At 39.2% G+C, this 24,001-nt stretch overlaps 1 protein-coding gene across 1 annotated transcript in view; it reads right to left on the reverse strand.

Annotated features, from left to right (window-relative positions):
* Positions 1-24,001, reverse strand: part of LOC124155644 (1-phosphatidylinositol 4,5-bisphosphate phosphodiesterase epsilon-1-like) — a 359,516-nt gene that overhangs the window by 69,497 nt on the left and 266,018 nt on the right. The window contains exon 7 of the mRNA XM_046529648.1: positions 10,538-10,687. Coding sequence (XP_046385604.1) covers positions 10,538-10,687 — 150 coding nt within the window. The remainder of the gene's footprint in view (positions 1-10,537; positions 10,688-24,001) is intronic.

The raw sequence follows: 24,001 nt of genomic DNA on the forward strand, positions 1-24,001 counted from the left end.
TTTCAACCGCACTTCATTTTCTGCCACTTTCTGTGACGGGTTAGTAGGTCTTTGTTTCACCCATTTTTCTTAGGAAAAACGATTATTATATTTCAACAGCATAGACCGGGTTGTTGACAAGTATCTCATTTTTGTCAATGATCAAAAAATATGAACGAAAAGCGCCGAATAAAGACCCTCTTGCGTATAAACTTATTGATGCACTTGGTTGCATGCCTTTAAATCTAACAACATTTCTTCAGAGAGTTCCAAGCATCTTCAAATCGTTCAAAAATTGTGTTCTTAGCCGCCTGTTTGACGTTTACGTCTACAACGATGTGTGTCTGTTTCTCCTTGCGATTACATTATTGACCTTCCCTCCCTCACCTCGTTGCGATTTTCATCGTTTTTTTAGCAAGCGTGTTTTTGAAGCCTTTTGTCTCTCTTTACCGCCTGGACAAATAGGGCGCTGCGTCGAGAGAGGGCGTCCGGTGCTGCTTCTATAGGGGTTTCCCGCGCGGCGCACGCGAGAACTTTAGTTTCTCCCTTCCTGCCCGTTGCATTCGTTTATTTGCGTCTCTCCTGTGGTGGTCGCAGCAATATGGACGGCGCGGCGTCCGAACTGCCGGTAATGTCCCCATGGTGCGAGAAGTTCATTACGAATCACTGCGGTTTCCTCTCTTCTTCATCTATCTACTTGTACCACTCCCGTTTGCAGTCCTATGGAGTGGTGAAGTAGGACTCTAGCAAGGAAGGCTTTGCAAAAGCTCTCATGATACAAAGGGGACTTCGCAGAGGACGTAACGGTAGTGCCTCGCAGAAGCTTGATTAATGCTGCCACTTTGGGTGCATAATAAACTGGTTTAAAAATGTGCGCAGAGCGTAGGGGAGAACTGAGTCTTCCAATTTTTTCATAAGATTGAAATTGAGAATTTTCACAAGAGTAAAATAGAATCGCTCTTCCGTCTGCGAGGCGAGTGGCGACTTTTGCCAAACCCTTAAAATGCACGATGGGTGACGACTGGTGATGAGAAAAAAGTTATATATTCGGGGAATAAAATCAATAAGATATACTCTGAAAAGTGTCATACATCAAATTATTGAAGAATAGACGGTTTTTGCACATTATTTTCGAGCCGTACGAAAAAACTTTTTTCTAACTTTTTAAATGTTTCGTTTTTTTCGAGGTGCCCATCTCCAGGATCAACACCCAATTTTCCGATTGAGAAACATCAATTTAATATTCTCGGTCTTCTCGGATAGGACAATCTGACGAGAGAAGGGGTGATGGTAGGTACTTTTTTTTGAGTGGCTCCCTGCAGTAAGGAGCGCTTGCTTTCACGCGAAAACTCAGTTTTATTCTTTCCCGTTTGCTTGTATTCGTTAATTTGCTTTTCTTCAATGGTCATCGCAACTGTAAGACGGTGAAATTACCAATAGTATGGGGTCTGTACTGTCGGCAATGTCCCCGAGGTGAGACATTTTCATTGCGATTCACCGCCGGCTCCTCTAGGCGCAGACCCCTCTTCTTCACCCATCTACTCTTCCCATTTGCCAGTCCTTTGGAGTGGTGAAGGGGGAATCTTTCAAAGAAGGCTTCGTAGAAGAATCTCCTAAAACGCCCCTCCGTTCCTCTCTTGCCCCTTGAGGCTAAGCTCGATCATTCAAGCGACGAAGAGTGAGAGACCTTTGTGTGCCGCAAACAGAACACCAACAGACTCCACGCCACGAATTTACATCCTCTGTGTTAGCTAATCTTTTAGGATTTTCTTTCCATGTTTTGTTTAATTTTTCATCGCAACATGCGAAAAAAATCCCCAGAAGCGAGCATTCAAAGGTGGCAAATTTGGTGCACTTCTGGTGAAGGAATATGAAATAGCCATCCCAGACGTGGACTCTCCCGTTTTTCCATGATTGTGTGGGTGACAACGTAAATTCCGACTTTTGAATTTATTATTCCGATGCTATTCGATTCGATATTATGGGATATGGCCAATTTATTCTGCCAAAAATTGATTCGTGGTTTTTCTAAGGTTCCTTCCTTTCAAGCCTTCCTAAAGGTTCGTATCAGGGATTTTGTGCATTTTTTTATGCATGATAATATAATTATCAAATGGTTTATCAGGTTTACATGGGCTGATACTTGTGAAATGGAATGTTGATAAAATTATAATTTGAAGCTCTCGATAAGATACTCCTTTGCCGAATGTGCTGGTTTAATAAAAAAACTCCTGAAATATTTTAATCGCCTTCAGAAAGTTTGCTTGACTATTAAAATCAATCAACTGGTTATCATGTCGATTTTGGGGTGCTCGGGTATTTAAAAATTAGAGAGATTATTTGCAATTAAGATGAAGAAAAGGTACCCTGAACGCGCAAGGGAGCACGTAGGTATACTACTCTTTAGAATGGGGGAGGACAATCGCAAATTTTTCAAGAACTGTGGCCTCATCGGGAAATACCTTGCCGACCATTCACTCTTTTGTAAAACCTGAATATAGGTTGATAAAGTTGAATTTATTTCAGTATTCGGTGCATAACATATGGCAAAATGAAAAGATATGTGATATTGACGATCAATCCAGTAGCTGTGAAAATATTCGGAATTACATATTCAACTGCATTTCGGATATAAATCGAGAACTTCAAAAATATGACATGGAGCAAGCTCAAATAAAACTCAATCGAGTGCTTCCCACCACGTAGTGCCTTTGATGTTCAAATAGCAGCGTTTCTCGAGCATTATATGAAAAAAATAGGCTTTGGTACCCGTGTTTGAACGCAATATAGTGCAGAGAGCACAATCAAATAATCTAATAGCGCGAGAGGAGGACAAAAAATGAACGACGAGGAAAAGGGATAGAGGGATCCATAAGATTAATTATTCCTGGACAAGAGCATTTCCAGGGATTGCAGAACTATCGCCCTTTTCGACGCTCTTATCAAAGTGTTAGTCGGGAATCGATTGTAATATTCGCGCGAGGGCGTGAATGGATTTTCGATAAAACCTTAGCCATGTGAACTAGAAACTCTTGCAAACATGAGAGATTTGAAAATATATTCGCCGCAGTGGCACGAGAAACGTACTTATATTCCAAGCAGTAAGGGGAACTTTTTTTATGCATTCATGGTATAGCATTGAGAGATAACATCAGATAAGGGATAGTCTATATTTGAAATTAATATAAAAGATAGTTCATAGAAAAATGAACGAATTGAGTATCTTTGAAAAGTAGCAAACGTATCAAAAATCAAATTAATATTCGTACTAAATCCTTTGCAGTAGTAAACATAAAGCGGCACTGGGTGTTTTATTCTTGAAACGATATTTTACCGATTCTTTCTATTGCATGTTTTATTGGATCGAAGCCCCTATGCATAGAGAGACTTTTTCCATCACAGCTCATGATCAGAAGTTGGAGATATTTACAAGATGAAAATCCTATTATTAACAACTCTAACTAGGAAATATATTTTTTCTATTAGTGGCGGGAAACAATCCCTGTGAAACAATGTAATTCTAAAGGCTAAATAAAACACTATGCTTCTATTGCTAAAAAACACATATATTGTGTATCCTTCTATTATTATCAAACAAAATTATGATCCATTATTTTGAACTTCGTTTCCATGATGTATTTTTGATGAGGATTATTTAAGTCAGAAAAACAATCCCATTTATGGGGAACTAGTATCTATGTTAGCTAGTTCGTCTCTACTAGGTCAAAATTCTTGAACGTAGGTTCCGCAAATTTAGCATAATATCCATTGCAGATAACGTTAAGATAAAACAAGACGGGAAACGTAGGTGAGAGGATAGGGTCGAGAATAAAAGTGGGATTTCCCAACAGCTTTTCGCAAACACAAGTACCTACCACAATTAATTTCCTGCACATCAAATACTACATGGTGCAAGACGCGACACACTTTTTTGGAGAGTCGAAGTTTAAGTTGCAGGTTTTTGCATTTTTATGCAATAAGTAATTTTTCAACTAGTAATGATGAATAAGTATTTTTGTCTTATTTTTTACTCCTTTCCCGATAACCCGGGAATTATACAAAAAATCGGATACCCTTCGGTCCACATCAGTACGGGTTTGCGGGACTCAACTGTACATGTTACATTGTGCCATTTTTTTCGAAACTGTTTTTTCCAAATAAACTTAGATTTTCCCGGCGTGTCATTCAGAAGATCCCCTGAGGATGAACAGCAAGTCGCTGCTCGAAACGTCAGGAGACATGGAAAACATCAACCGGTGGAAAACCCGAGAAAATCTGCTTATTATTTCCATAGATTGATTGTCCGCAGTGGCACGAGCCCCCTCAAAAATTCGTTATGCGATGAGGAAAAAAGTGTCAGGCTTGTCGATTTTCCCCGGAGTGCCTAGATATTGAGATTCGAGCTATCAGGGTTCTAATGTTGATAATGTGACTCTTATAAAATGCTTAAAAAAACTTAAAACTCACTACTTATAAACTTTCCTGTGGCAAGATCCCCGGTTTGGGCCCCCCAATATTTTTTGTCGGCATCCCTGAATTTGTCCGTTAAACAAGGTGCACGACTTACACGAAGGTGCGAGGCAGACGAGAATATACAATATACTGCTTCGCCACTGACGTCAGCTGGTCGTGGCCATGGCTCCACTGACCCTTTTCCGCATGGGCCATCGAGCCACAAAAGGCCAGCACCCACCCTTGGGGGGGGGGGGGGACACTGGACGTCAGTTCGGCGCCCAACCGACCGCTCCCCGCCACTCTTCCCCGCACTTTCCGCCCTAGTGAGCGCCTCGGGTCGCGGACCCCCCTCATTTCGCCACCTACTTCCACTGCAGAGCACACGGGTTGGCGGATGTTTGTAGGGCGAGACCGAAAACTTCAGCTAGTGGAAGTAGGGCTCCTTGATTTTCCGGAATGCGAATTTTCGCGAATGGACTTTCATTAAATGATTAATAATCACCTACTACACCTACCGAAAGTCCGTCTTTCTCTCTCTCAGATATCGCTTTTTTTACAGACTCCCTACCTCTTTCAATATCATTTCGACCACTCACCCTTCCCTGGATCTTTCAATGCCCATCAGATCATTCAAAAGGCAGCTTCGAAATGCTATCTTCTGAATCTTTTTTTTAATATCCTTTTTATAGTTTATACTTGTTAAAGCTGCAGATTTTAAGTTGCCCATTCAATGTAAAGGCCGTTTTTGAATGATACAATTTATAAATAAAATAAATAAATAAATAATTCCTTAAGGTAGGACTTCAGAATAAGAGCTGAATTTAAAAAAATAAGGATAAAAAAGGAAAAAATGCAATAGCAATCAAGGATAGATCTTGAGATGATATTACTCATAGTAATAATAATTTCGTCTTTATGTATCAACCAAATTTTAGGACTATACTGCCCTAGTCCTTTCTTGCGATTAAGTAAACGGACACGAACATTCATTCTCGTCCTAGATGGGAGGAAATCAACTGAGTCGGGATTCAAACCCGCAGCCCCTGGATTAGCATGCAAGAACGTTACCCCGCCGCCACCGAGGCCGGCAATGAATAAAAAAATCCTCGAGGTGAGAGTTGGCCCAGGGAAAAGAACTGGCCCCCATACACTGAATGTGTGATAAAGTATGGGAGAGCTCTAGCCCTACCTATTAAAACCAACCTTCGGGTTGAATCACACAGTGAGTGAGGGTAGGTTTGCATGTATTTTTAAATTAATCCGGCCGTCTGGAATTCCATATTGGACTCCCATCTTCAACTCACAATAAGGCCTATTTCTATACCTTTCATTGCCCATGAATCTCATTATAATCCTTCCCCTCCCTCGCTTATCTAACGTTCATCTCCTTTAGTCTGTTTTCAACATACCCTCCCCGCTCAGTGATGGTGTCACGTAAACTGCTGGAATGGACGTGGGAAACCATTCTATCTCTCTCTTCCTTCTGCCATTTTTTATTTAAAAAATTACGTTTCGTTAATGCCATTTTTAAAAACAAGGCGGTACTTACCTCTAAATAAATAAGTAAATAAAAAATCAAAATTCATTCTATAAAGTGATAGCGATCACCTTTTCCTGGCATCGAAGGCTGGTTGTTGAGACATAACACAAAATTATTGGAAATGGCAAGCACTAGACTACGGATCTAGGATACTAGGGTTAGCTCTGTGAAAGTTAAGACATGTAGCTAAATCATATGAGCCGCGAATAAATGTTGATGAGATTTTCACTATTTTTAGTGCTTGTTGCGACATTTGCTGTTTTTTTCTTGATCTATGAAAGCTTGCAGGCCTCCAAGCCTCATGTTTAAGCCTCATGTTTAAAACAATTAGCATTAGTGGAAGTTAGGAGTCCTATCCACAATGGTCTGGTGAAAGTAATCGTTGAAGAACAAATGGAAGGGTATAGGAAGGCCTCTAGTGATATATATGGAGCAGGTGATAAAAGATTTAAAAAAGGAAAATTACGTTAGTCTTAAAAGATAGCCGATTGGGGAATAGCAAGGAGATCTGCGTCAAAGCAATACTTGAATTATAGGCTGTTGAAGATTGATGATGATCAGCAGCTTAGGTTATTTACGTCATTATCATTAGAGAAGGTCAAGGAGAAAGGGTGGGGATAAATAACCGGCGTTACCATTAATTATGCTCTTGAAAATCACCAAAGGGACCAAGACTCAGCGATCTATTCGACGGATGAAGAACTGTGCATAAAACGCCCTTAAAAATGCACTCAAACTGGGATCGGGCAGTCTTAGAAATGTCTTAGCCACCCCTTGTAGTCGAACCGGGGCAGCCAGAGTGTGAATTCTCCACAAGGCACGAGAAATCGGAGGGTCTGCATGTTAATAAAGTCCAATTATAAGCACGTAATCAATCGACTATTCCAGTTTAATTATATTGAATCGTGGTGATATATTTCAAGTTTTCCGCGTTGACGTCGGTAAAATTCGCATTGATTTCTATAGGAAAATAATTCCCTGACCCAGCAATGGAATCATGGACGATTGGATTATCGGTCCACTGCACAGAATTCATGTTCCTGAGAATTTTACCGAGGTTCACGTCGCTAGAGGTCAGGCGATTAGTCGAATAGCCTAAGTGATCCGTGTTTCCAATTCCGGTCCGAGGGGATTTTTTTTCTATGGAAATTAATGTGGATTGTATTGAAATAAACACACACTTTTCTACGATAGTAAAATTTATTCCGATATAGGTTTTGATGTCGCTACATCATATAAAAGGTGAGGCTGATAAATTAACATCTTTGAAGATGATGTAGTGACATTGATACCTCCACCGCAAAAACTCTCAACAACCGCTCACAGAATCAAATCCGCTCATCTAGTAGCCCAACAATACGAATCCGATCAGCTGGTGGTATTCGAAGCATGCACGCTCATCTCCAATTCTCCAAGCTTCGGAAGTGAGCGTTTATGATCCGGCTACTGCTAGCTGAGCGGATTCGTATTGTTGGGCTACTAGATGAGCGGATTTGATTCGGAGGGCGAACGAGGGAGAATTTGAACGTTTTTGCAGTGGAGCCTAGAAACCTAGGTCGGAATAAGTTTTTCAATCGTGGAAAATTGCAATTTTTTTATTTCAATCTGGAAAAATTCCACTTGAATCTTCGGATTTTGTAACGTGAATTGAATTTGGGGTTTACATCGTCGGTCTCAGCCTTAGTTTACTGAACATAGAGCGCTCTTTTATGCTTAAATTTATTTTCTCTGGGAGTGTTTCCACCGCTCTCTATTCATTCGCCCCCACTTCGCTACTCGTCGCGGCCAATACTTTCATGTTTGCCGGCGACTCTTCCCCCAGCCCTTCCTACCCTCCCTGAGCACGAAGTCAGTGCATGCACGAGGGAGCTCTTTCTTCCCGACCGACGCCATCTCCTTCCCCAGCAACACGTCCCTGCGATTGAGAAACTCCCCCGTGAGTGGTGGGATGTGGTAAATACGTTTTTCCCCCCTCCCTTCCTTCATCTCCACCCCCCTCCCCCTGCCTGTGAGACCATGCGTCTCGTGGGCAGTGTCCACTCCCCGTTAAGATTGACCAGTTAAGGGAAAAATATTGCTCAAAGGCCTTTCGGCGTCGAAGAAGGAGGAGGGGTGGCGAAAATTGAAGTGCAGGGGAGGAAGGAGGCGAAACTAGGGACGGAGGCGTGCACAGACTCATAAAGGGGAGAACGTGTGGAATATCCAAGAGAAGGACTTTCTGTGGGAAAACCTCCAGTATAAGTTGAGTTGCCACTGATTTATTTCGAAGTGAAACGGATTCATTTTTGTAGTGAAATATTTTTTGCAAGTTTCTTGGTAAAAATGAATGATTTTCTTCATTTTTGTGACTAAAAAGAATGCAATAAAATTTCTATGAGCCTGAAAGGAGTCTCTAAATAAACTGTATCATATGCAACGAAAAACGTTGGGCGAATGTTCCATTATAACACTCAATTTATGCTTAACGTCAATTAAAATGTAACTAACTGTAGTTCTCTGCATATCGTAGTTTCATTATGTTATGATGTTAAGTATAATTTTAGAGTTACGGTGAAAACTGAACTCAACGTTTTTCGTTGTACATGAAGCAATTCGTTAAATAAATCCGTTACGCTTATAGAAAATTTATTGTATTCTTTTTATTTCGCAATTAAAACGTTATTTAATAAATATTTTTATTTTGTATTATTGTTTTTATTCTTTTTAGATTTAGGTAAACTCTTATGAAAAATTAATTTTTAATACACAGACCCACAATATACGATGCAATAGTCTTGATTGTTTTTCATCCTCGTTTTGAGCTACCTGTCAGTTTTCCTACCTAAAATCACTGTGCCTTTTTAGCTTAGACAAACGTTCGCACGTATCTTGCTCGTGCCTCTATTTCTTATAAGCTAGTCGTCCCTTCCACAGTCGCCTTTATTCTGTGTTTCTGCCTCCCTCCTAATTTTATGTGCTACAATTTTTTATGAACGAATTATTGTAAAGTTTAAATCTCAATAAATACCGAAGCGAATGGTAAGTAATTGCTTTAAATTAGTATGTGATGGTGATTCTCACCATGAAAAAAATTTTAAGTGCCGGTATTATATAGTTTTAAGCGCATAAAATGAACCATTGAGAAGAAATATTTATTTTTTGTAGTATAAAAGTAAAAGGGCATAGGTGGCTGTGCACTAAAATAAATAATTTGAAAACAACAATATGGACATAAACAAACTGAAGTAAAACTTCAGTAAGAAAAAAATTGAACAGTTACCTAATTACGTACTTTAAATAAATATCTCATTGAAATACTGATACTCTTACTCCTCCATACGCTTGCTACACTTACTTATTACCCCTCCAGCAGCCTCAGCAGGCGTTTGGCGGGGGTTGTGAGAACACCCGCCGTTATAAAAAAAGAGAAAATCAGGAAACACTTGCTGGAGATATATGGCTACTGAGTCCCGCCTCGAGTTTATTTAAGTCCTTTATTATTCGGGTAAAATTCCTACATCTAGTCGTTCAACAAAACATCTTTCATATTTTATCTTTTCCTTCATACTATGAAACATAGTGAGATTCTAAGATGATGTTTTCCGAGTCACTCTCAAAGATACCTGGTCTTAATGGGACAAATATCATATAAGTCTTTAGCGAATGCCTGCCGATATTAGTGAAAATTAAATTTCCAAAAGTAGAAGAGCATAAAAACAAACGCTGTCGTCGCTCTCAGTCAATCAGGGCCATTATGAGATATCGGGCTTTGCTAATGCAATCTTTTCCGAATTTGCAGAACTCGAAAACCGCTCTTGATAACATTTTTTTCTGGAGAAGACCTAGAGTGTATCAATAGCGTTCATTTTCCCGTAGCCTTCGTAAGTGGAGGATCTCCAAAGCAGTTTTCCAGAAAAGTTATAAAATTTGATTAAAACTGAAGATTCGGAAGGATGATTGTGTGGGAGGAAATAGCATTTTTAGTCAAAATACTATGTAAAAATGCTGCAAATTTATCGGATCCCTGAATAAAATTTTTCTGAACAATGACACCGGTAGAAATTATGCGATATCAAAGAAAAAAGAACGATCTCTTCGAAAATGTTCAGTTTTACTGGAATGTTTCCATGGAATACATCTCGATTAAAAAACTGTATCACCAAGAATAAAATTATATATTATCTAGAATCTATAGACAAGAAAGAATTTAAATTCTCCCAAAAGATTTTATGCCGCAGAAAGTTCAGAAAATTACTTTTAGAGAAATGCTACATGAATATAAATAGCTTTTTCGAAAACGACGACTTTCTCACTTAATTTAGGACTGGTTTACAATTTTCGAAGTTTCTAACCTACAGCGGAAATGACGGTAATATCTCAAATTACGAACAAAATGTATATGTCCCATCAATAGCCTTATCTAAATAGGATTCGTCAACTTATATTATCTAAGCTAGATCTTGGCAATTGTAGCGTGTCAGGAGAATGTAGAATTCAACGTAGATAGGGGCGTAAAAGCAAAAAAACGGCACATAATTGATCCTAGAGATAGACAAAATGGACACTAGATATAAGGTCACTCACCTTTTTCTTAGTCTTCCCACGAAGTAACTCCTTGACTTGGTAAACACGGCACCCGAACGAGGGTAGCCGTCGGCAGGTCTGTACGTAGAGCCTCTTCAACTGGAGCTCAGACTCGTAAACCGATGTGTGGAAAAGTTTCCTTTTTTGTTCCTGCAAAAAATAAAAGAGAAGACCGCGTAAATTAAGTATACAGTGTGTCCTCGTTTAACGTCGTCCCGTTTAACGTTGTTTCACGATAACGTTGTCCAAAAATTGAAACCCTTGATCATTTAACGTCGTTATTGCTTCGCGATAACGTTGTTCAAATTATGCTCGGCGAAAAAAAAATGAATAGCGAATAGGACGCAAGCGCATCTTATGTATAGTAAATATTACTATATTAATGCGATTGGTAATTTTCGCTCGACAGAAAAGGTTGGCGTGGGTAGCGTATGTTAAATATGCGTCTGAGCGAATAATTATCGCCTCATTTACCCATTATCCGTTTATTTTTCTGATGCCAACCGAAAAAAATGTCCACGAAGAAGAGTGGCTATCCTGGCGGTTCTTCAGACGTGAAGAAAAAACGGCGATATTAGAACAAAAACTTGGTATTATTAAAAGAATTGAAGAAGGTGCAACTGCTGGAGAGATCGGTCAAGTTTTAGGTTTGCAGGTCGAGTTTTTACAATTAAAATTTCTTCTGTTACTGAAAATATCGATGTTTCGCCATTAAAATACTTTCTTTTTAGTTTTTATATTTCATTTAATAATGCCTTCTTCCCAACCTTTTCGTTATGAAAATTCGTTTCGTTTCGAATGAATCGTTATCATGCTGAAGTGAATAATCGGTAATGAATGTTTCTCGCGATTTCCGCCGGGTTAAAGAATTCATATCATCACGAAAATTGACTCGCCCTTCATCCTCGTGCTTCCGAGTGTCAGATTCAGATTTTTTTCGTTTTGGCCTGATTCAGGTGTCTCCCGATTGGTCACGAAGTCTGCTTAAAGTTACGGCTCCGATAATTGGCCTCCTTGGATTCTCGCCCGGGAAATTCTGGATTCTTCACGAAGAAATGGATTGTTAGGAACATGGCTAGGAACCAATTTAAATTTTTTACATTGTTTCTTATGGGAAACACTGCATCGTTTAACGTTGTTTCGCTTAACGTCGACTTTTTCAGGAACGAATCAACAACGTTAAACGAGGACTCACTGTACTCTTGTTTTTCGCGCATATTAAGGCAGACCTGATGGTGATAGCCAGTGGCGGATCTACGGGGGGGGGGGGGGAGGGGCTAAGGGGGATATGCCATCCCCCCTTGGATATCAAATTTACACTAGATAGAATGGTAATTAATTTTTTCGGACCCCCACTACTGCCGTGAGGTTACCCCCTGCTTGGACCTCCTCTTGCTCCTATCCTGGATCCGCCACTGATGGTTGCCTATTCATTTTTTTTATTCGGCAGGAATTTCGTCACTGACTAGGTGGAATATCGTAATGGTCTTCCACAACACTCGAGTTTTCCTCTAGTTAGAACTTAAATTTTGCCCGAAGACATCCATGGAAGAAGTAAATGTCCCATTGAAATGGGCATACCGCACACAAACACTCGCCATTCAGTCAATGAGATCCATCACGCGATCTCAGTTGGAGTGCGCTGGCTCAACCGCGAATTTATTCGCAGAATCTGGAAATTGCTCTTGCGCATATCTGCACCGAGGAAAGAATTTGGCACAGCACTGGTGCGGATCGGGTGGGAGGCTTGCATGACGAGGAGCCCGGTTATTTTCAATAACGTCCGCGAGGGTAAAATTTCATCAAAATATGTTTAACCGGAAGATTCGTTCGGAAAAGATAAGAGTAAATAGACTAATTTAGACAAATAGTTACGTGAAAGCCAGATAAAAGAAGAGCTAAAAGAATGATTAAAAAAAAAACTATTTCTGGTGGAGTCCATTTCTGCTCTAAAGAAATTTTCCTTTATTATCTCAATTGAGAAATAATACATATAGAAATATAACCATTACTTTAAAACCTAGACAAAATACACTATACCAGTTCCTTGATTAGTACCAGGAATAAAAACCATCGACTCGACGGTGTAAAATACTACACTTACAACGATTTTGACTGCGCTGACGTGAGTCGCGCATTGAATTATGAAACACCATCCCAATCCCTGATTCATGAAAATACTTTTTCTGTATTCAATATTCATGTGATCATCCCAGTTAAGATAGGCATATTGCTGGAAGTCGCGGAACTTGAAGATATCTGGCCAGTTGCTAGTGCAACATTGGATTGCATTGGATATGTGATTCTCCTAAGGAAACGCGGAAAAACTTTTAGTGGGTCAGAGAAACTAAGCCGAGATTAAAGGTAATCTACGAACTTTCAAGGAGTTCCAAGTCTTCTATCAGATGTGTGGGTGAAAAGTTCGCCGACTCATTGTTGTTGATTAGCATTCAAAGTGAAGAAATTTCGGGACATACTCACGGTTAACAATGAAGAAGTCGTTACATCGGAGAGGAATTTAACCCCAGAAGAACCAATAACCTATAATTTTAACTATCGAATACTCCTTCAAACTCAATTTCGCTCGCTGTTTAACCAGTTCACGATGGAATTCGATAGTTCCTTTCGAAGTCCTTTTCCCAGGTGAGGAGTCTCACAGAATCAACGGAGCTAATTAGGTCATCAATTTATAAAAAGATTCCACAGCTTCAAAGGAAAATTACATGTTCAAGAGAAATGACTGTTCACTCTGAACTTTTACCTATTATTAGTTTTTTCAGTGGCAAACTGAAAACCTTACTTCAAATTTACACTCTTAAATTAAGAGTAATAGTGGAGATATTCATTTCTCACATTTAGGCACTAATCACTTTTCCATAATTCCTTACTCTTAGCTCTGATAACAATGGCAAGTTAAAGTAAATTGCTATTTATTCACCACTTCAAATCACCTCTTAATATGCTTCATGGTACCCATGAAATAAGAGCATTTTATGATAATTCCTCGTGAAATAGAAACCATCAATGCAGACGAACAGCTATGGAGTAAATATACATTATCGTTACTAATTAAACTAAGCACCGTTAAAATACGGAGAATCCTAAGGAGCCCTTTTAAATTAAAATCCTGTAATATATTTTACGGAGACATGAAGTATGTGAAAATGTATACGGAGTTGGCAGTGGTTGTCTATGGATGATAAAACTGTTAAACATGGCACAGCTAACATACATGACTTTCTGCATGAGTACATATTCGGGGAAGGTATCCAAAAGACCAAAAGGAGTCATAAAATTTTACGAAAATTGGCGATGTTTACTTATCATGAGGTAATCAATTTTTCTTATGTTTTGATGATAAAAATACATATTGAAAATTACATATACTCTATGACGGTATGTGTATTCAGTGTTTTTTAAACAAAAACTCAGGCGTGCTCAATATTATAACGCCCAAAATCAAATTACACATTTTCCCAAGATCGAAATAACATCTTAGTATTCATATGGTTAAAAAGCAGATTGAATCCGGACTGCATGGGAATAAAATCTTCGCGCAAAACCTAGTTTTAGGTTATTTTGCTACTGCTAAGGCCGGGGCAGGTACACTCTATTGATCGGATGGCGATGCAATTTTCCCACAGGTCGCGTATTTTTCCATGAATTTAGGCGTGCAGGGCACATTTTTCGCCGAGTGCGGGCCCACGGTCTCGCGTGGGACGCGCGCACACGACAGAGATACGAGACGGGAAAATGCATTGGGGGGGGAGTTGAAAACTCTTGCTTGCGAATCCAATTACGGGAGGAAATGCTGCCGGTAGCGGGGCCATGCGAAAGAGGGAGGGGGCGGAGGTTGGGGAAGTTGGTGAACGACCTGAGAGAGGGGGGGGGGGAGAAATGTGTGCTTCGAAGGGAAGGGGAGGAGGGGAAGTGAGGGTGGGAGTGATGGGAAAGCAAAGAAACGGAGGCAGAGATTCGATTAAAACTCACTTATCATAGACTGAGCATCTGAAACATTAGTTTTGCCGTCTCCGCCATCGCTACTGCCGTTATTCCCTTCCCCGACACTCAAATTTTCATCATCCGGCATTGAACACAGCATTAATTAGTTTTAATAATAAAAAAAAAAATAAAAAAATGAGGTAGCAGCCACATACGCAAAAGTAGACCAAACAAAAGTTAGAATTCATTCCAAGATTTACATTTAAAAAACCGAGGAAATTACACATTCATCGACCTACTAGGGAATTGCGAATTTGTATGAGATGAGAATTTAAATAAATCTTATGTCTTTCTCTCGGCTCTGATAATAATGCATCGCCTGTTAATATTCTTCGGGGTACCCTTGAAATAATACAGTACTATGGACAATTCCGTGTAGAATAGAGCTATTTGCGAAGTTGTATAAGATGAGAATTTAAATAAATCTCATGTCTTTCTCTCGGCTCTGATAATAATGAATCGCCTGTTAATATTCTTCGGGGTACACTTTAATTAATACAATACTATGGATAATTCCGCGTAAAATAGAACTATTCAACGCAGTCCTACCTAGTGCCGTTAAAATACGGAGAATCCTAAGTATCTAGATTAAATTAAAGTCTTGTAATTCGAGGGTTGCATTCTCAGCCAATAGACTGAATTTTCTAATGCTTGTTCGAAACTGCCGTGAACTGATGAATTCACACACGCACAAAAGCATTAGGAGAACAAGAGAGAGGGGGGAGAAATTTGCTTCGGAGGGGAAGTTGGAATGGGAAATGGAGGTGGGGGGGGGGGGGAAAGCAAAGAGGCTGAGCCGGAGGTACGATTCCCGCATTAAAACTAAATTCTCATTCAACCTGCTCCAAAGTTTCGATGGTCTCGCATTGAAATGCACGCCGGCGAATTCAAGAGCGTGAATCCGGATAGCGCTGTTCTGGCGCTGCGTGTTCCGCATGAAAAAATAGGCAAGCCGATATTTTGTTTGCCATCAAAGATAATTATCATCAAACGTATTCTACTGGTTATGGTAAGTTTACAAGGAGCATTTTGCGAATCATCTTCCTCGTTCCTGCATTGATCTCCCTGGACTGAACTCGGAATTGAACTTTTGCGAACCTCGATTTCAAGAGTCCTATTCTTTTTCATTCTGCCGATAAAAACCCCGCTTCCTTACTTTCAAACTTAACTAAAACTCTTCCAAATAACACGGTGTTCGATATCATTAGGCGAAAAATTGATGCGGGCTAACTCTCTGGATGGTTTTACGGTATAAAGTTGGCGAATGCACAATAGTTTGCGTTTTTTTAGTATGGGTTTAAAAGTTGACGAGGAAGGCAATTCTGATTTCACTGCAAATCTTTTACACGCATAAGAACAGCATATGAGAACACTCTCTCGTATTTATGCAAAGTTTACTGTGACGAATTCAATGTCTCCATTGACATGTTGGTTGAGACATTTAATTCCAGATAATTTAGATTCCATTTTTTTTCCAAGAATTAAGAAAAGGCAAGGGCATAAAGACATTATTATTTATCTTTATACATGTACTTTGAATGACCGGCATGACTTTTATGTATTTTTTACATGAAAGTATCCATTCTCTTTATGTGTTTCATTTACTGAAGTTCCATTTTTTGATTGCTGTATTTGTTTTTTTTTAATTTTTAGTATTATGTGTTGAGTTATCACATTGGTTTCTTAGAGAAAAACAAGGGATTGTTGCGGAAGAAGGCATCATAATTTATAAGGGACAAAGAAAGATAAAATATTGTCAAGTGATATTGCAGTTTTTTATGTAGGTAATCGCTTGGAAACATTAAAATTTAACTTGTTTTTATTCTCACTGAGTTAGTCAGTGAGTTGAGTAGAGAGCCAAAGCGAGCGTTCTGTAAATACATGAAAATCTAGTCTTATTTTGATTCACACTTGAAATCATTAGTAGAAGCTCATAGAGGCAAATTTAAGAACAAAGATACATTCGCGTCTTCTCTGGGAAATGAAACCATGAGGGATATAGTGTACCTTAGATGAGTAAATTTCCACTCTTTTTCTCCAATTCACTAAGAATGATAGGCGTAGAAATCTGGTTAACGGAAGTGTTTTAGGATGCCGGATAATACGAGTTAGCATTTACTACCGCAGGCCTCTTTTCTCTCACTCTTTATCATAAGTTACTTTGAAATACGGTCAATATATATTTTCCATTCATTAATACTGTTTTCTACCTAAACGACTCTCTTGTATTTTGACAGCTTCCTTACTACTACAGACTAAACGCTCTTTCGCCCCTAAATTCATAGTGCATTTTATCCTTTGCTCCTCTTTCTTCCATCCAACTATATTCTCTGACAGCAAAAAATACCATCGAAACAATGAAAGAACCGTAGGAGATTTCACATGAATGTAGAAGGCCTTCGGAGAACATGAATACGATTGTCCCTTCACTACTATTCCGCAAACAATAATGGAGTTAACAAAACGCAAACCTCGGAATAGACTGGTCCCTTTTTGGCGACGGATTACTAGCCTAATACTTACGCTTTCATCGTGAAATTTTCAAGGCATCTTATGTAGAACATTGACATAACATGCAATCTGTATCTCAGAACGTAACAACAAGTCTTTGTCTAAGTACTAAAATTTTACCAAAGAACTTTATGAGGTACATTTTCTATACTCGACAAACAATTTAATGCTGAAAAAGGTAAAATCAATAAAATCTGGATACCTGAAGATGGTAGTGTCTGTTTTAAACGAGTGATTCTTTATTGAAAAGACAAATTACAACCGGCCGATAATTAACGCCTCCTCTTATGCCAACATTCGCTCCCAATAGGAGAGGTTCTGCCCGAGATATAGCCACGAGTCTATGGCTATTTGTGACCATCATTTGTTCCCATTATCTCATCGGCTTAGCGTCCCGCCTAAATTACCCGAAACACAGAACCGAACTCAAAGCAGAGGAGAGCATAAATTAGTTTGGTTGCATCATTGGGGAAGAGGTTTTGAAATTATTCAGACCTCTGGCCCATAAATTTCTATTGAATGATAAAGTTAAATAAGCACCAAGGGGAGTTGAGATTAGATCAGCGGGTTGCGGAAGTCTCAATAAGTTCATTCGCATGTTCACACGTAGCACCCACACTCGTAAATAAAACCAAGCGAATAGCGCCATTACTACGAAGTAGCCGAAAGTAGCTTATGGTACACAATGCTTTGCAGACAAATCGAGCATGCAATAATCGTAACCAGAAATATAATCGTCACTTTTTTGGACATTAAGCTCCACATTGAATTGTAATTTTGTAAAATTAGTATATTTAGAAAATCTCATGAACTATTTGAGGGCTGTTTCCTCATTCAAGAGATTGAACATTTTATGATTAGATTAATGTGTACAAACTGTCGTGTTATGATGAATGAGCCCAGAAAAATCAGCTAGCTCTCGAACAAAAGCATAGCTAAACATTCTCAACACATTTTATATAAAGAGGAAATCACAAAAAGCCGACCTACAACTAAACCCGCAATGAATACGTGTGCGAAAATTTAAACGCCTACAACTCGAGTATTAATTTCTTCTTATTCTGCTGTCTCCATGCGTCACATCGTGGGATTCACAAATATTTTTAGAATTTAAGAATAACTTTACTTTTACAAATATATTTATTGGAACTTACCTAGGTTTCAAAAAGGGTCGATATCATTGGGCACACTAGTAGTAGAAGGCATCGTAGTGACTTTAAATTCGATCTATTCTGTTACTAGCACGGATGATAATGATGATCCTCGTCAAATCTGTGTTGTTTTGTAATGAATCTATGCGGAACAACTCTTAGTATTACTCTAATATTTCATTTTATGTACATATAATGACGTCAACGCGTAGGAAGAACAAAAGTAAGCGAGTAAGTAAATACTTATGTACCTGATGATGACGATACTCGTTACATCTAGGCTGTTTTGTAACAGATTTATGAGAAACAACGAAGTTACTCTCATTATTATCATTCGCATATTTCCTTTTATGCGCCTACAACGATGTCAACACACAGGAGAGGTCGACGAGTAGAAAAAAATAACTTGACAATAACCATTGACAGCGGCTGCGCAATTCATTCCTCCAATATGTGATGATGATATTTGGGGAGTAAAACATAAATAGATTTTCTCTTCAAGGTGATTGAGTTGGAGGGTTTTAAGCTCAATGGTGCGGTCGAAGTGACTGACCAATGGCTCGCAAATCCTTTTGCCACGATGCCTAAAGCCGACCGTACCATTTTTTTTTCGTCACTCTCTCGGCACCTGGCCCACCCCACTCACCGCCAGCCCCTGTTCCCCGCGTTCACAAGCCTAGCGGACGGCGGACGGTAACCAGGGGCTCGTGACGTCGCCGCACCCGTTAACAACACCCTCTTACGGTGGTAAAGGGACTCAATTAACCGTCGTCGGTTAACGGACTTGCCGTGCTGAAAACCATGAGCTGCACGTAATGCGATCCAGCGGGAAAGCAAGTAGAAAGAACGAAAAAAATGTATACGGGGTGTTGCGGTTAGCTAAAAATGGACGCGAGAAAATGTTAAAAGAGTCAAGGAAGGGTGGGAAAAAAAGCAATAATTTAGCAATATATAAAGCGGGAGGGGGATGGGGGCGCTGGTTCTTTGTTTGATCTCCCGCGCGCGGTTCACACAAGGGGTGGGTGGAAGACTTCAAAGGACCAGCCGAGTGAAGAGACGAGTTAAAACTCCCTACCCTACTAACCTTCCCAACCCAAATCACCCCACTCGAGGAAACTGGTTATACACATACGAGAGAAAATCCGCGCGAGAGGAAAGCTCTTTTTTTTCAGACAAAAGTGACCAACTGACCGACCTGATGATGATCGCGCTAACACGTCTCAATGATTCTCCCCTCTCGCCACAATCTCCAAACCACTGAACGGGTTAAAAGCGAGAGGTCCACCTCATCCTTTGACACTCTTTTTATGTTTTTTCAATTTTTCACGCGCGAAAACACACGCGAAAATAATGCGTTGGTTATCATTTTTTTTAAAGAGGAGACTCTCGCCACCTATCGGTTTCATCCTGCTTAAGCTCGTCTCTTTTTTTCTATACGGAGAATAAAGAAAAAAAAAATGGAAACGTGAACAGCTCGAGTCGAATGCCGAAAGAGACGCTCCAATGGTTGGCTCGAACAGGCGTCCTTTACTCGAGCGGTCGGTCGGGTGGAAAACGTTCACAAAACTCAAGAGGGAGGTAAGGGGAGAGAGAGGGATGTTTGGGGGGAGGGGGAAAACAAAACAGTGAGATTACCCCACACCTAAAACAAAACATGCCCATTCTGCCACCCGCTGTCCATTCTATCCGCAAAAGCGCGTCTCAAATTCGCACCTAGATGAGAGAGGTCCACCTAGGCTAACAACCAACTATGAAAGCTATCCTTAATTTAGATGGCAAACTCATTGAAATAGCACGGCCTCAGAGAACCAACTTAATAGAAAAGTGGATGCTAATTTTGAGTTTTGCACCAATCATCATTCTGTGAAAAATAACAAGTTTCAAAATGTAAAATTATTCACTGATTTAGCAAATAATTTAGCGCAAAAAGTAGCTAACAACACAAGAAATCCATGTTATCAGGTGTGAAATTCGTTAAATATTACATTTTTTATGAAGTTTGATGATAAAAAAGATAAACTGTGCGCATTTTTCTGTGCTGTAAGGGTATTGAATTGTTTGATATAGCAGAAACTTATATTCTAAATAATTGATGAATTTTGATTTTAAAATAAAAAAAATGCATTGAAATTATTGGTATGATTATTCAGAAATTCCACATGCAACTGTTTTATTCTTTCTTTTTTTGAATTAATTATTTAATTTAATACTATTTTTCTCTCTTTTTATTGCAAAAAGCAATTAACTATTTTTTTCATTTTATGTGGACAATAAACAACAAGTACGTTCAGTAAATTTGCTAAAACTAGAAGAAGGAGAGACATAGGAAAGACTCTAAAGAGAGACATAAGAAAGACTAGAAAGAGTTACTTGGTGGGAGGACAGTGGCAACTTAAATAGGGATAATGGCTACCCAATGAGCAGCACATGGATGTGAGTGCTAATCAATCAGCGCTAAGCAGAATGGATGCTAGCATTATAAAAGGCGGCGGACCACTACACTGTGTAACATGTTATATAAAACAAGTTACATATAACATGCATTGCGATAGAGTTAAACATCCGTGAAACATGTCACATGCATCCTTATGTTATAAAACAAAATATCGTATTATATGACAAGTTTTTGGTTTCCTGCTTCGTGTGGGAAACGAAACACTTGTCGTTTCACAAATTTATAACACGAATTTTTGTTGTAAAACATAATTTTACATGTAAAATGTTACACGGATTTGTAACTTTTTCGTAAAAGATGCTACATGCAACTTCTTTTGTAACAATAACATGTTACACAGTGTAAACGCGCCTTAAGCTTCTCACCTTCGAACTGAAGACGAAAGCAGGGTAGCTTTCGAAACTATCGTCCCACTAATTGTAAGCCGACAAACACGGCTGGAGAATCCGAAACATTGCACACATTTACAAAATAAGTTGTGCATGCTTCCAAAAAATCTGGACGACAAAGCCTGTGGGTGAATGAAATTACTGAACGATGCAAGAGCAAATATCGGTGAACATGAACCTTTTGATCCAATTCCGCCGACGCGATTGCTTTCGCGAATCCACACGAATTGGGAACCCATCCACTTCACGCCCTCTCTACCTGACGAAAAACAAAACCGAACGCGATCCACAAAAAATCGATTCGTTAGAGATCGGAGGAGAATGCGTTAAGGGTGGTATTACCAGTATCGATGTACGAGAAGCTGGGGGCGACGCGCAGTCAACAGGTGGCCCGTGGGGTGCTCTTCCCCTTCCGACGCCACGGTAGGGAGAATGACCAGAAAACCTAGCCATCTGGTCGGAAACTAAAAATAATACTTTGAATTTTTTTCGTGATAATTGAATAACTGTAATTTTTGGTGATATCGTATCCAATATTTGTAGACTACCCGACATGCACCTGGGCTAACAATAAACTATGAAAGTTATCCGGTATTATAGAGGGTAAACTCATTGAAATAGCTCGGCTTTGCAGCGATAGTTTCACAGAGAGTGTGGATTCTAAATATTAATTTTCTACCAAATATTATTTTGTGAAAAGTGATATGCTTCAAAATGTAAAATTATTCATTTCATTAGCAAATTATTTTATTTCAAGAAGTACCTAATTAAACAAGCAATCCGTGTAATTAGGCGTGAAATTAGTTCAGTTTTACATTTTTATGAAGTGTATTGCTAAAAAAGTTATTCTATGGGGTAAAATTGCCTACATAGCGTTAAAGATAATAATGTTGGCCAGGAAAAACATACACAAATTCCCTCCGGAGTAATCTCGAATCAAATTGTTATAAACACAGTGAGTGCTCGTTACGATCATTAGTATGCGGGGCTGGTAGCTTCGGCTTAGTTGTAATATGGTATGTAATTAATTACGGAAAGTATACTCATTCATGTAAATATGGCTGATATTTGTGTAGTGAAGTGCTATGACTTTGCTTCATTGAGTGCAAAATATCACTAATTAATGTTCGTTCGAAAGTGTTAAGAAAGAGGGGGATTACAAGTTAGCTTATTTTTACTAGCAAATGGGAGGGGAATCACGGCATTGCTTACGTAAGGCAGGAAGGCAAAAATCTGTCACAAAAAAAGGAGTGGTTGAGTAGAGTATATTTTACAGTGTATGAAATTCTCTGATTATGTATAGTGTTTCACGTACTGATAACTATTTATCAATATTACTAAAATAATTAAATACTACACCACTTTTATTGCACTCAAGTGACATTGCTAAAGAGACAATTCAAGAATGGTTTAAAATGGTAGTTTATATCGTGAAAAATGAAAAAAAATTGAAATATCCTAAGAAATAAAGTAATAGAGGGGCACGAAAAATGATTAGTGTTGCTTACAAGGTGAGTAAGGTTCCAAAATGGCCAAAAATGTGTTAAAGTAATACTTTTCTCTCCCTCATGCCTATATATTTTTAAACTGCCTACTCGATAGCACACTTTTCAGGAGTGAAATTCTATTATTAAGAGTAGATTTGGCTAAATTGTACATTTCCCCACTTAGCGACCCCTTAACCCTCCCCTCTGATCCTACCCTCATGCCCTCGTAATGTTCCGCAAACTACCCCCACCATCCTGAACCTCGGGAGGAGATGAGAAGCGGACGGAGTCTGCGGATCGGGGTGCATTATGGGACGATGGTGCTTGCTCAGTGGAGCGGAAGGTGGCGGATGTCCCGGTGGCTGAGGAGATGTTAATATGCGGAGGGAGGCGGCGTCTGGGGGGAATCCCACTAGGGGGAAAGGGGTCGCCCGAAGCAAGGCTGTGCTTCGCGGGGAAGGGGTGGGCGAGGCACGGGGTTCAATTACGAGGCGGGAGTGGGGAGAGAAGAGGCGAGACAAGTTAAATCGGGTAAACACCTATTTACAAAACGAATATCTCATAAAGTTGGTGGTTTCTGGCGATGATTTATGGAATTTGCAGAACATTTTGGATGAAAAAAATTAAACTTTGCTTTTCCATAGAATTGAAATTAAAAAATTCTGGTAATTCATTAAATATTCTGTGGAAAAATAAAGTTTAATTTTTTTAATCCAAAACAAATATCTCATCTTGATGTGTCATCAGCTATGCAACAAAATATGTCATTCACCCCAGCATACATATCCTAAGGATAACTACTTTCGTATCAGAGCGGTTGATTTAACTTAAAGACCACTCATTCGTAATCAATTTCCCTTTCTACTAACTTTGAATCGATATATACAAACACGATCGTGAAAAATGCATTAAATAATAACCTCTCGACAAACAACGATGTCATCCTAATATGAAATAAGCTGAGATGATTTACTCTACTATACATGTCCTAAGGATACCTTCTGTCGCATGGGAACGGAAGAACTAACTTAGCATTACTCTGTTTCTAATTTTATTAATTTTTAATCGAGAGAAACACAGAAATGTGTGAATATTGTCAAAATAAATAAGAAAATATCTTCACAAAGTGACCGAGCTAAGCGTGTATTATTCAACATGCTGGTATTAATTCACTGAACAAACCAGAGGATTACATATTTTTCTTCAGTTCCGCAAAATTAGCAATGCGCTGAATCAAAGGGAGAGATTGATTGTGGAAATGGGGCAGGATGGGGTGATTGGTTAAATATTCCATGAATACGTGCCATAATTAGTAGAGTATGCTTTATAATCATTATGTGGCAGACCACCGGTTGATTCTTCGTTAAAAATTTCGCGGGTACTCGTCATGTTAAATAAAAACTTTTGGGCTATATCGCCGCGTCAATTTTTGGTTGGCCCCAACGTTTCCCGACCGATGCAGGTTGCTT

The sequence above is a fragment of the Ischnura elegans genome, chromosome 3 (genome assembly GCF_921293095.1).
Source record: "Ischnura elegans chromosome 3, ioIscEleg1.1, whole genome shotgun sequence".
In the NCBI taxonomy this organism is placed as follows: Eukaryota; Metazoa; Arthropoda; class Insecta; order Odonata; family Coenagrionidae; genus Ischnura; species Ischnura elegans.